The following is a 14,256-nucleotide window of genomic DNA, read 5'->3' as shown; positions in this document are numbered from 1 at the left end:
AAAGGACTGACACTGGGGAATGGAAAGCTACCAGGGCTCTTTATCCATTGTCAGTCTCTGCCCTTCTTGCTCTACAAAAGTGTTTTCATACCTCTTACCCTCACAAATTTGCATCCTATAACAACTTTAACTCACAAGACACGCTATCTTTCATTGCCAATTCTAAATTATAGGGAAAGACAATGTGGTTGGCAGCCATGCTAGTGGGTTACAGATCAGACGGTTACAAATATGGCTGATGGAAGGCCTAGCTCTGTGGATCAAGAGGCAGTCCCCAGAGAAGGGCAAATTATGCCTGGGGCAGACACTTCCCAAAAGTTTCTAATGTAGGTATACATGGATATAAGAAAGAGTACGAAAGTAGCAAGCAAGACCATTCTTAACAGATGGATTCACTGTATATTTAAATTATTTTTATAATTGGGGCAGCTGGGTGGCTCAGTCGGTTAAGCGACCAACTTCAGCCCAGGTCATGATCTCACAGTCTGTGAGTTTGAGCCCCACATCAGGCTCTGTGCTGACAGAGCAGAGCCTGGAGCCTGCTTCAGATTCTGTCTCCGTCTCTCTCTCTGCCCCTCCCCTGCTCACGCTCTGTTTCTCTCTCTCTCAAAAATAAATATTTAAAAAATGTCTTAAAAAACTATTCTTATAATAATTAAATATTTTTTGTTCTTTGAACTTTTTTATGGCTGCCTTTCTCTTTTATATATACTTGGCCTGACTGCCTCAGTGCACATACCCAGAGTAAGTGATTACTGAGTAAAGTGAGAATAAACAAAAAATGAGAAAATCACACCTTTGTTAAACCACTTTACACCTCAATCCAGGTTTAGACTAGAGAGAGACTACTTAATGTATTTTATGGCAGAATTATCATATTAAAGAATGTAACATCTGAACATAGGGCTTGAACTTAAGTGGTCTGTTCTGTTCTTAACCAAGATGAATAGAGTCTAGTATATTAGCAAGACGATTTACGTCTCTTAACTTTACCTCCAGTCCAACACTGGTCAGAAGTCAGACATTGAGGAATAAATCTCATGTTTGACATTCCATCTAGTAAAGATACAAATTCTTGTGAAGGATTATATAGATCAAAATGTGATTGGAAAGAGTTTTCACTTCTGGGAAGATGAAATAGATGCAGCTTCCCTCTTTGGGATTCATACTGATCTTTTTCCTGATTATAGAAAAAAGCCAAGACCTATAGCAGTATACCAAGCACATTCTAATAGGATAAACAAGTCGATTTTTAGAGAAAAGTGAAATTTTAGAGAACATTTATTGTAACTAGATGTATAGGTAAGGCCCGGAGGCCCAGAGTGGCCATTATATCAGGAAGCCTGGGTGAGGGCAGGCATCTCAATAAACATATCCTCTGGGCATTCAGAAGTACAGGAACGGAGTACTTCTGAAAAATCATGACCAGAAATGAAGACATAGATCATTCTCATAGAAATAATGGTGAAAGTTTTAAGGGAAGAGGAACTCACCAAAGAATTTAAAAATATGACTTAAGCTATGACAAATACCTAAGGACTGCAAACACCTAGGGTACGTGTGGACAAAAACTCATGTATTTTATTTCTTTCCTAGATTAAAGCCAGCTACTTTCATAAATATAAAGAGATACAGCACATCCTCGACACAACCCAGAAATCCCCGTTTTACAAGCCAAAGTAACCTTGTGGTAAGCTCTTCAGAGTGGCTCCAGTCAGCGTCCCAGCGGTCATTTGAAAGTTTGTCACCTCTCAAGGTGCCCAAGAAGAAGAAAAAACACTCTGAAATCAAGGCCACAAAGACTCAAGATGTGAAACCTCTCAGCAGCAAATGGGAGACTGCTCCCTCAAGTTTTGAGAAGGATGCAGATATCAAAGGAAAGAGTCTTCAAGCTGAAGGATCCAGTGACCAAAACTCTAAGCAAATAGCTCCACATCTAACTAGGAATAGGGATGAGCAACCAAATAGGAATTATGGACAACCTACTTCCATTTGAAGTTCCAAAGGGACAAATAATTTAGCTTTATGCTACTCTGAAAACTGTGGATGAAAAATAACATGTTTACATAGTAAAAAGAAAAGGAAAAGAAAGAAAAATGAGAAAGCCCTCCCCACCCCTCTATCTCTATCCCTCCCCTTACACATACATATACTAAACTACAAATTGTAGATAACTCTTCTTTAGTGGGAACATTTTTTAGAGATTTAAAAAGAAATCCAAAGAAAATACAGAAAATTTAGAATTACTTATTTATATATAATTTTTGTCAAGATGGAAAAAAATCTATGAACTTGTGAATTCTCCCAAAACAACTTATGCATAAAACTCAAGGAAGGAATGGCATATACTATGACTTTAACATCCCTACAAGGCACCTTAATGAATCAGCAAACATCATTTCTTGATTTTCTGTTACGTCTTTAGTGTGCTGGAAACCACCAATGATATAAAAGACATTTCTCCCCACTGGAAGGTTATTGTATAATTGTACATATAAAGCATACATGACTAAAATAATTATAGAATAAGATAGTACATAGTGAAGTGCTAAGTTGTACATCTCCAATAATTAAATACTATATGTTAAAGGATGTTAAGTACACAGAGCAAAAGCGTGTCACAAAATAACACTGAAATGCATAGATTATGGTTCATCATAGTTCTTTTACTTCTCAAAGTATAGCAAAAATGTAAAAGCTTAGATGTGCAGTTTCCTTTAGAGTGGACAAATGTACATCTCCAGCCATTCATTCATGGGAAAGCAAGTGGAGCATCTCACAAGTTTATCATTCATAAGACAGTGAGCACTGGTGGGATTCCGTGAGGACACTACAGAGAAACAGATAGGTCGGGCAAATAATAAAGATGGATGTGATAGTGAGAAAACAAGAGCCACAGGTCACCAATGGTGTCCATTACAGGGTAAGGTAAGCAGAATGTGGATCTGGTAGGTGAGATACATAAAAGTTGCAAGCTACAAACCTAGCTCATGGTAGCAAGCCCAAACTAGGAAAATCTAAAGTTGGGTAGTCTACTCTCAACAATAATTCCAATAGCCAAAGGTTCAAGGAAAGCTCGCTGGGATATTAGAAGAGTAGCTACTATGTTTTTGTTTTTGTTTTATTTTTATTTTTGTTTTGAATTTTTAGAGAAGGTTCACAGCAATACTGAGCTGAAAGTAGAGATATCCCGTAAACTTCTTGACCCCCACACATATATAGCCTCCCCATTATCTCCATTGTCCACCATTTGTTACAGTTGATCAACCTACACTGATAAATCACTACCATCCAAAGTCCCTAGTTTACCTTAGAGTTTTACCTGGGTGTTGTATATTCTATGGATTTGAACAAGTGTCTAATAAAGTATATCCACCATTACAGTATCATACATAGTTTCACTGCCCTAAATATTCTCTCTTCATATTCATCCTTCTCTCCCCACTAACTCCTGGCAACAACTCATCTTTTTACCGTCATTATAGTTTAACCTTTTAGTTGGAATCATATAGTATGTATGTGGCCTTTAAGGTTGGCTTTTTTCACTTAGTAATATGCATATAAATTCTATCATGGCTTAACAGCCAATTTGTTATAATGCTAAATAATATTCTATTGTCAATAAAATTTATAAACCACTAGCAATAAAAACTAAGAAAAAAGACACAAATTACTAATATCAGAAATGAAAGAGGGACTGATCCCATAGACATTAAAAGGTTAATACAAGAATATTATGGAGGGAGCCAAGATAGAAGAGCATAGAAGGTTTTTTTTTGCATCTCACATCCATGAAATACAGCCAGATCAACACTAAACCATCCTGCACACCTAGAAAACAGATTTGAGGATTAACACAACAATCTGCACAACCTGAACTACAGAACTCAGCAGGTATGCAGAGCAGAGAGGTGAAATGGGGGTGAGAGAAGCCACGGAGGGCAGGGAGCTGTTTTTGCTTGCAGAGAGAGGACAGAGATGGGGGGAGAATATGGGAAAAGCACCCTCCCCAAAAGCAGCTGGAGAGGAAGTGGAAAAGTGGAAACAGCCACAGGGACTGAACTAAAAAGGGAAAAATGAGAGGGTTTAAATTCCATTAAGACTGTATAAACAGGGGGAGCACAGAGTCTGAAACTCTTCAGCTTGATACCTGGTGGTGCTCTGGTGGGAAGAGTGAATCCCCAGGAGCATAGTGGGGTCTAGGAGGTTCTCGGGCCACACAGGGAGAAGTGATTCCACTGCTGGAAGGACATTTGGTAGAGGCTCTGTGGCCACCCAGTCCCAGCAGACCCCAGATAACAAACCACATTCACTGGTGCTGGAACAAGGTCATTAAGGGTGAAGCCAGATGTATGTTGTGATTTTCCATAATCCCTGAAATGCTGCTACTACACAATCACGAGAACATTCTCGGGGGTGGGCTGGCACCCAGCCACAGTCTCTGAGCTTGGGCAGCAGCACAGTCCTCTGTGGGTGTGGCCAGCACCCAGCCATTGCTCAGTGAGACCCTCCCCCCAGAGGATCTGAGCGGGTCAAAGCCACAGTCCCTCAGAAGTGAGGGGTCGAGAAACACAGCTGCCTCTGAGATAAAACTCAGGAGGGACATGCCCTGGCAACCTGACAGCTTGGTCACAGTGTAAAAGTGGGGAGTGGATGGAAGCCGGAAACAAATGATGGGTGCGCAATTGTTGATTGAGGAGAATAAAGTTCCGATACTGGAGACTGGGTGGCTGGGTATGCCATTTTCACCACTCCCGCGCATGCACGTACACACCTACAAGTGCCACAATAATCCACCCCAGTAAGCTAAGCAGCGCCATCTAGTGGAGAACAGAGCCATTACACTAAGCCCTGCCCAACTGGGCCAACCTCGCTCTTCAGGAACACCACAAGTCTCTGCGCCTACTTAGTTTGTGGACTATCAAGGGCTTCACAGTTTGACTTCTACAGGAAAACGATGTAATTTCAATTGTATTTCAGTCTGCTAACTGGTCCATCTATTCCATTTTTTTCTTGTTTTCTTTTTCTTGAATACAAAAAGAAAGTTTTTATTTTCAATTTTTATTAAAAATATTTTGCTTTAATTTTTTCTACTATGTTTTTTACTTTTTTGTAAAATTTTCAAATTGTTTTACTTTCATCATTTCATTTTATTCTCTTTCACTGTATTCATTTTCTGAAATTTTCAAACGTTTTCTTTTTTTTCATCCCCTTTTTTCTCTAATCTATCAAGCTCCTTTCATTTTTTTTTAATTTTTTTTAACGTTTATTTATTTTTGAGACAGAGAGAGACAGAGCATGAACAGGGGAGGGGCAGAGAGAGAGGGAGACACAGAATCTGAAACAGGCTCCAGGCTCTGAGCTGTCAGCACAGAGCCCGACGCGGGGCTTGAACTCACGGACCGTGAGATCATGACCTGAGCCGAAGTCCGACGCTTAACCGACCAAGCCACCCAGGCGCCCCTCAAGCTCCTTTCAATAGCCAGACCAGAACACACCTAGAATCTAGCATCATTTATTTTATTTGTGTGTGCGCGCTTTTTAATTTTTTTATTTTAATTTTTTTTACCTTATCAATTCCTTTTCTCCCTTCAAAATGACAAAACAAAGGCATTAACCCCAAAAGTAAGAGCAGGAAGAAACAACAACCAGGGACTTAATCAACACAGATACAAGCAAGATGCCTGAACCAGAATTTAGGATCACAATAATAAGAATACTGGCTGGGGTCAAAAATAGATTAGAACCCCTCTCTGAAGAGATGAAGTAAAAACTAGTCAGGATGAAATAAAAAACACTATTGCTGAGCTGCAATCTCAAATAGATGCCATGGAGGTAAGGATGGACAAGGCAAAACAGCCAATCAGTGACACAGAGGACAAACTTATGGAGAATAATAATGCAGAAAAAAAGGGAGACTAAGGCAAAAGAGCACAATTTAAGAATTAGAGAAATGAGTGACTCATTAAAAAGGAACAACATCAGAATCATAGGGGTCCCAGAAGATGAAGAGAGAAAAAGGGGTAGAAGAGTTATGTGAGCAAATCATAGCGGAAAACTTTCCTAACCTGGGGAAAGACACAGACATCAAAATCCAGGAAGCATAGAGGACTCCCATAATATTCAACAAAAACTGACCATGAACAAGGCGCATCATAGTCAAATTCACAAAATACTCAGGCAAGGAGAGACTCATGAAAGCAGCGAGGGAAAAAAGTCCTTAACCTACAAGGGAAGACAGATCCGGTTTGCAGCAGACCTATCCACAGAAATTGGCAGGTCAGAAAGGAATGACATTATGTATTCAATGTGCTGAATCAGAAAAATATGCAGCCAAGAATTCTTTATCCAGCAAGGCTGTCATTCAAAATAGAAGGAGAGATTAAGAGTTTCCTAAACAAAAATTAAAGAGTTTGTGACTACTAAACCAGCCCTGTAAGAATATTTAAGGGGCATTCTCTGAGGGGAGAAAAGACAAAAAAAAAAAAAAAAAAAAAAAAAAGACTAGAAAGGACCAGAGACCACACCAGAAACCCTAATTCTACAAGAAACATAATGGCAATAAACTCATAACTTTCAGTACTCTCTCTAAGCGTCAATGGACTAAATCCTCCATCAAAAGACATAGGGTAACAGAATGAATAATAAAACAAGATCCATCTATAAGCTGTTTACAAGAGACCCACTTTAGACCTAAAGACACCTTCAGATTGAAAGTAAGGGGATAGAGAACCATCTTTCATGCTAATAGTTGACAAAAGAAAGCCAGAGTAGCCATACTTTTATCAGACAATCTAGACTTCAAAATAAAGACTGTAACAAGAGATGAAGAACAGCATTATATCATAATTAAGGGGTCTATCCACCAAGAAGACCTGACAATTGTAAACATTTATGCTCCAAATGTGACAGCACCCAAATATATAAATCAATTAATCACATACATAAAGAAACTCATTGATAATAATACCATAATAGTAGAGGACTTCAATACCCCACTTACAGCAATGGACAGATCATCTAAACAGAAAATCAACAAGGAAACAGTGGCTTTGAATGACACACTGGACCAGATGGACTTAACAGATATATTCAGAACATTTCATCCTAAAGCAGAATATACATTCTTCTTCAGTGCACATGGAACTTTATCCAGAACAGATCACATACTGGGACACAAATCAGCCCTCAAAAAGTACAAAAAGATCAAGATCATACTATGCATATTTTCAGACCACAACACTATGAAACTTGAAATCAACCACAAGAAAAAAATTGGAAAGATAGCAAATACTTGGAGACTAAAGAACATCCTACTAAAGAATGAATGGGCTAACCAAGAAGCTAAAGAGGAAATTAAAAAGTACATGGAAGCCAATAAAAATGATAACACCACAGCCCAAAACCTCTGGGACGCAGCAATAGCAGTCATAAGAGGTAAGTATATAGCAATCCAGGCCTTCCTAAAGAAGGAAGAAAGGTCTCAGATACACAACCTAACCCTATACCTTAAAGAGCTGGAAAAAGAACAAATAAAACCCAAAAACAGCAGAAGACAGGAAATAATAAAGATTAGAGCAGAAATCAATGCTATCGAAACAACAAAAAAAAAAAGGTCAGATCAATGAAACCAGAAGCTGATTCCTTGAAAGAATTAACAAAATTGATAAGCCACTAGCCAATCTGATCAAAAAGAAAAAGATAAGAACCCAGATAAATAAAATCAAGAATGAAAGAGGAGAGATCACAACCAACACAGCAGAAATAAAAACAAGACAGTATTATGAGCAATTATAGGCCAATAAAATGGGCAATCTGGAAGATATGGACAAATTCCTAGAAACATATACACTACCAAAACTGACACAGGAAGAAATAGAAAATTTGAACAGACCCATAACCAGTAAAGAAATCATATTAGTAATCAAAAACCTCCCAAAAAACAAGAGTCCAGGGCCAGATGTCTTTCCAGGGGAATTCTACCAAACATTTAAGGAAGAGTTAACACCTATTCTCTCGAAGCTGTTCCAAAAAATAGAAATGGAGGAAAACTTCCAAACTCTTTCTATGAAGCCAGGATAACCTTGATTCCAAACCCAGACAAAGACCCCACTAAAAAGGAGAACTATACACAATTTCCCTGATGAACATGGATGCAAAAATCCTCAACACGATATTAGCCAACCAGATCCAACCATACATTAAAAAATTATTCACCACAACCAGTGGGATTTATGACTGGGGTGCAGGGCTGGTTCAATATCTGCAAAACAATCATTGTGATTCATCACATCAATAAAAGAAAGGACAAGAATCACATGATCCTCTCAATAAATGCAGAGAAAGCATTTGACAGAATATAACATCTTTCTTGATACAAACTCTTAAGAAAGTAGGGATAGAAGGATCATACCTCGAGATCATAAAAGCCATATATGAAAGACACAATACTAATATCATCCTCAATGGGGAAAAACAGAGCTTTCCCCCTAAGGTCAGGGACAAGACAGTGATGTCCACTCTTGCTACTGTTATTCAACATAGTATTGGAAGTCTTAGCCTCAGCAATCAGACAACACAAAGAAATAAAAAGGCATCCAAATTTGCCAGGAGGAGGTCAAGGTTTCACTCTTCACAGATGACATGATACTCTACATGGAAAACGCAAAAGATTCCACCAAAAAACTGCTAGAACTGATCCATGAATTCAGCAAAGTTGCAGGATATAAAATGAATGCACAGAAACTGGTGCATTCCTATGCACCAACAATGACGCAACAGAAAGAGAAATCAAGGAATCGATCCCATTTACAACTGCACCAAAAACCATAAAATATCTAGGAATAAATCTAACCAAAGAGGTGAAGAGCCTATACACTGAAAACTATACAAAGTTTATGAAATAAATTGAATAAGACACAAAAAATGGAAAAATATTCCATGCTTCTGGATACGAAGAACAAATATTGTTAAAATGTCAATACTACCCAAAGCAATCTACATATTCAATGCAATAACTATCAAAATAACACCAGAATTCTTCATAGAGCTAGAACAAACAATCCTGAAATTTGTATGCAACCAGAAAAACACCCGAATAGCCAAAGCAGTCTTGAAAACCAAAGCAGGAGGCACCACAATCCCAGACTTCAAGCTGTATTACAAAGCTGTAATCATCAAGACAGTATGGCAGTGGCACAAGAACAGACACTCAGATCAATGGAACAGAATAGAGAACCCAGAAATGGACCCACAAACGTATATCCAACTAATATCTGACAAGCAGGAAAGAATATCCAATGGAATAAAGATAGTCTCTTCAGCAAGTGGTGCTGGGAAAACTGGACAGCGACATGCAGAAAAATGAACCTGGACCACTTTCTTATACCACACACAAAAATAAACTCAAAATGGATGAAAGACCTAAATGTAAGACAGGAAGCCATCAAAATCCTCGAGGAGAAAGCAGGCAAAAACCTCTTTGATCTTGGCTGCAGCAACTTCTTGCTCAACATGTCTCTGGAAGCAAGGGAAACAAAAGCAAAAATTAACTACTGGGACCTCATCAAAATAAAAAGCTTCTGCACAGCGAAGGAAACAATCAGCAAAACTAAAAGGCAACCGACAGAATGGGAGAAGATATTTGCAAAGGACATATCAGATAAAGGGTTAGTATCCAAAATCTATAAAGAACTTATCAAACTCAACACCCAAAAAATAAATAATCCAGAGAAGAAATGGGCAAAAGACATGAATAGACACTTCTCCAAGGAAGGCATCCAGATGGCCAACCGACACATGAAAAAATGCTCCACATCACTCATCATCAGGGAAATACAAATCAAAACCACAATGAGATACCACCTCACACCTGTCAGAATGGCTAACATTAACAACTCGGGCAACAACAGATGTTGGCAAGGATGTAGAAAAAGAGGATCTGTTTTGCACTGCTGGTGGTAATGCAAGCTGGTGCAGCCACTCTGGAAAACAGTATGGATGTTCCTCAAAAAATTAAAATAGAGCTACCCTACAACCCAGGATTGCACTACTAGGGATTTATCCAAAGGATACAAGTATGCTATTTTGAAGGGGCACATGCACCCCAATGTTTATAGCAGCACTATCAACAATAGCCAAAATATGGAAAGAGCCCAAATGTCCATTGATGGATGAATGGATAAAGAAGATGTGGTGTGTGTGTTGTATATAACACACACACACACACACACACACACACACATATATATGTTATATATATAACACACACACATACATATATATATAACACACACATACACACAATGGAGTATTACTCAGCAATCAAAAAGAATGAAATCTTGTCATTTGCAACTATGTGGATGGAACTAGAGGGTATTATGCTAAGCGAAATTAGAGAAAGATAAATATCATATGACTTCACTCATATGAGGACTTTAAGATACAAAACAGATGAACATAAGGGAAGGGAAGCAAAAAAATAAATAAAACAGGGAGGGGGACAAACATAAGAGACTCTTAAATGTGGAAAACAAACAGAGGGTTATTGGAGGGGTTGTGGGAGGGGGGGATGGGCTAAATGGGTAAGGGGCATTAAGGAATCTACTCCTGAAATCACTCTTGCACTATATGCTAACTTGGATGAAAATTTAAAAAATAAGTAAAAATTTAAAAAATATTATGAACAACTCAGTACCCACAAATTGGATAACCTATATGAAATAGACCAATTCTCTGAAAGAGACCAATGACCAATTCTGCCAAAATTCACAAAAAGAAATAGACTAGCTGAATAGGCCTATATCCATTAAAGAAAAGGAATCAATAAATAAGTTGCCAAAAGAGAAATCACTAAGACCAGATTAGACTGATGAATTCTAGAAAAATTTTAAGGAAATCTCTATAATTGCTAACAAAAGATAGAAGCAGAGAGAATATTTCCTAACAGTGTATGGAATGAAAAATGGTACCACCACTTTGTAAGACAGTTTGGCAGTTTCTTACACAACTAAACATACTCTTACCATACAATCACACTCTCTGGTATTCACCGGAAGGATTGAAACTTATGTCCACACAAAAACTACTGCAGATGTTAATAGCAGTTTCATAAGTGCCAAAAATTGAAAGAAACCAAGATGTCCTTTAGTAGTTGAATGGTAAATAAACTATGGTACATCCAGCCAATGAATTACTTAGCACTAAAAGGAAATGAGCTATCAAGCGATGAAAAGACATGGAAGAACCTTAAATATTTATATTGCTTTTTATTTATAAAAATAAATGAAGGTGTCCATTTTCATCCATTACAGGATAGCTGGTAATGCATTAACCCACTCTCTATAAACTAAAGCCAGACCATCTATATGAAATAATTGATTTCAGGCAATATATGGTGAATAGCACAGGACTGAAACGCTTGTGAGAAGGAATATATGGGATAAACCCTACATTCACTCCAACTTTCTCCCTTAGAGTCATTTTCTAAACTGTAGTTCAGAGAAGTGGAACCCAACAGTCTTACTGACCAGACTAAATAGAGATCAGAGTTTGAACCTGCTGCAATAGCTGAAAGTTGGAGGCAGGGTACTGAAAAAGAAGACACCACAGAAAAATAGCCCCCAAAATCCATGTAGAAGTTCTCCTCAGGTCTTTGACCATATCTGAAAATGATTATGTAAAAGCAAAAGTATGGTAAGCAAAGTAGGAAAGAGTCCTGGGAAGACTCTTCCCAGGAGTTTCAACTCAACCAGAGTACAGAAACCTTAGTGAGCATCCCCAGCATCGAATTGGAACCCCAGAAAAACTATGCCCTGTGAATAAAGACCATGCATAGGAGCAAGGGCTACATCCTAGGACTAAAGACAAAACTGGGATAGAACATTCTAACAAAGATTGAAATAGAACCCCAACAAGATAATCTGCTAGTAATATAAATTCTTCCAAAACAAAACTCTTCTTTAGAAGATAACAATAGCCCAGCCTTCTATAATGTATCAACACCATGTCTAACATGTAATTAAAAATTAGGCGACATTAAAAAAGAAAGGAAAAGTGACCAATAGTCAAGTGAGAAAACAGACAACAGAAGCAGACCCAGAGATAATCCAGTAAATGGAGTTAACAGAAAAGACCTCAAAATGATCATTTAAAAATTATACAGAAAAAGGTAAACAAAACAATGAAAACATGGAGCATTTCAACACAGAATTAGGCTCTATTTTAAGAAATAAATTGACATTCTAGGGCCTGGGTGGCTCAGTTTGTAAGCATCCTACTTCAGCTCAGGTCATGATCTCACAGTCTGTGAGTTCGAGCCCTGCATTGGGCTCTGTGCTGACAGCTCAGAGCCTGGAGCCTGCTTCGGATTCTGTGTCTCCCTCTCTCTGACCCTCCCCTGTTCATGCTCTGTCTCTCTCTGTCTCAAAAATAAATAAACATTTAAAAAAATTTAAAAAAAAGAAATTGACATTCTAGAACTGCAAAATATATCTGAAATTAATAATTTATTACATGGATTTAACTGCAGACTAGATACAGCAGAAGACCAAATCAGTTTTAAGACTCGTCAACAAGACCTATTCAGAATGCATCTTATACAAATAAACAAATTTTACAAAGAAAAGGAAAGAAAACACCAGAATAGAGGGTAAGAGAGATTTGGGATATACAGTCTCTTAAGTTTTAACATGTGTAACTGAGTTCCAGAAGGAGAAGAGAATTAGATATGCAATGTTTGAAGAAAGCTGCCAAAAGGAAGCTCAGCAGAGCTGAGGATAAATATGAGGAAAATCAAACTCAAATGCTTCATCGTCAAACTGGTAAAAACCAAGGATAAAGGAAACATTGTGACAGCAGCCAGAGGGTGGGGAAAAGCCACATTTCCTTCCAGTGAAAACTATGAGAATTAGATTTAATCTCTTTACAGAAACTATTGAAGTCAGAAGAAAATGGAATTGCAGTTTTAAAGAAGGAAAACGGACAACCTAGAATTCTAGGTCCATCAAAAACAAACAAACAACCCTTTAAAAATTGAGGCTTCTATGAAAGGAGGGCTAAATGCTTTTGAGTGTCTACTGTGACCCCATCCTCTCTGGCGAACGTGACCCAGACTGTACTGTCTTTGACTCCCCATGCCCATGGAGCTGGGCTTCTGGAGATGGAACTGATACTACTGACGCAGGCAGAAGGGCTTGATCAGATGAAACAAAAGACACACTGAGTCTGGGGCTTCATCCTGACATCATTAAATTGTTCTGTACTCATGAGGCTTAAGATAAGAATGATCTGAGGACGCCTGGGTGACTCTGTCAGTTAAGTGTCTGACTGTAGGTTTCAGCTCAGGTTATGATCTTGCATTTCATGAGATCGAGCCCCACACTGGGTTCTACACTGACAGTACACAGCCTGCTTGGGATTCTGTCTCTCCTTTTTTCTCTGCCCCTCTCCCACTAGCACATGCAGGCTCTATCTCAAAATAAGCATTTTAAAAAATAAGAATGATCTGCCTATCACCACCAAATAAGTTATATTTCACTTGTATCCCAGAAGAGCGAATACCCTTTCTGCATATAAAACGGACTTGCTTAAGTAATTTTTTCCATAATAAAGATCTTCTGTACCATGGCTGAATTCTTTACTTTTAGAAACATGTTATAAACTCTTAGTTTGTGATTTCTCTTTTAAATAAATTATAAACAAAGAAACAGTCATCACTCTACCAAACATTGACCATCTTCGCCCCCACCTCCAAGCCTGGTAAGAGCCTCTCTTCTCCACATTCTTAGGTGAACCAAACCCTGATGCGGCCAGATTTCCAGATCAGCCTCTGCTGATTGTTCTTTCTCCTATGAACAAAGGCTGTGTGGAGAGAACTGCTCATGGCAGAGTCCTGGGTATGGACAGAAGAGGCTCTGGGCCTGAATCTGCTAGAGAGACACGAGGAGAGTACGATTTTGTTTAAAGAAACAAAAGATGGCAAACCCAGCTGATAGAATGATGTACTCCCTCCACGGAGGCAACCACGGTTCTGAAGATGATTGGGCTGACGGTGGCAGGGCCACATGATGGTAGGAGCCTGGGTCATTGAGTCACCTCGCTAAGGGCACTTGCATTGAACTACAGCAAGTTTCCGCTGAAAATACATGAAATGCTAAGACATCAACATTTCTCCTTGACGTCTCCCGAGTTCTTATCGGTGAAGTAGCACCTCTGGCGAGGCCCCTCACTTCTCCGACCCAGCTTGTCTGCACTGAC

At 38.6% G+C, this 14,256-nt stretch overlaps 1 protein-coding gene and 1 long non-coding RNA gene across 3 annotated transcripts in view; one reads left to right on the top strand and one right to left on the bottom strand.

Annotated features, from left to right (window-relative positions):
• Window positions 1-3,389, top strand: part of AGBL3 (AGBL carboxypeptidase 3) — a 71,289-nt gene extending 67,900 nt beyond the window's left edge. The window contains 2 exon segments of the mRNA XM_027075511.2: window positions 1,597-1,985; window positions 1,988-3,389. Coding sequence (XP_026931312.1) covers window positions 1,597-1,985; window positions 1,988-2,016 — 418 coding nt within the window. The 3' untranslated portion in view covers window positions 2,017-3,389.
• LOC106975713 (uncharacterized) overlaps window positions 1-14,256 on the bottom strand; it is a 60,926-nt gene that overhangs the window by 39,278 nt on the left and 7,392 nt on the right. The window lies entirely within an intron of this gene.

The sequence above is a fragment of the Acinonyx jubatus genome, chromosome A2 (genome assembly GCF_027475565.1).
Source record: "Acinonyx jubatus isolate Ajub_Pintada_27869175 chromosome A2, VMU_Ajub_asm_v1.0, whole genome shotgun sequence".
Taxonomy (NCBI): domain Eukaryota; kingdom Metazoa; phylum Chordata; class Mammalia; order Carnivora; family Felidae; genus Acinonyx; species Acinonyx jubatus.
This window is presented reverse-complemented; position numbering and strand designations above follow the sequence as displayed.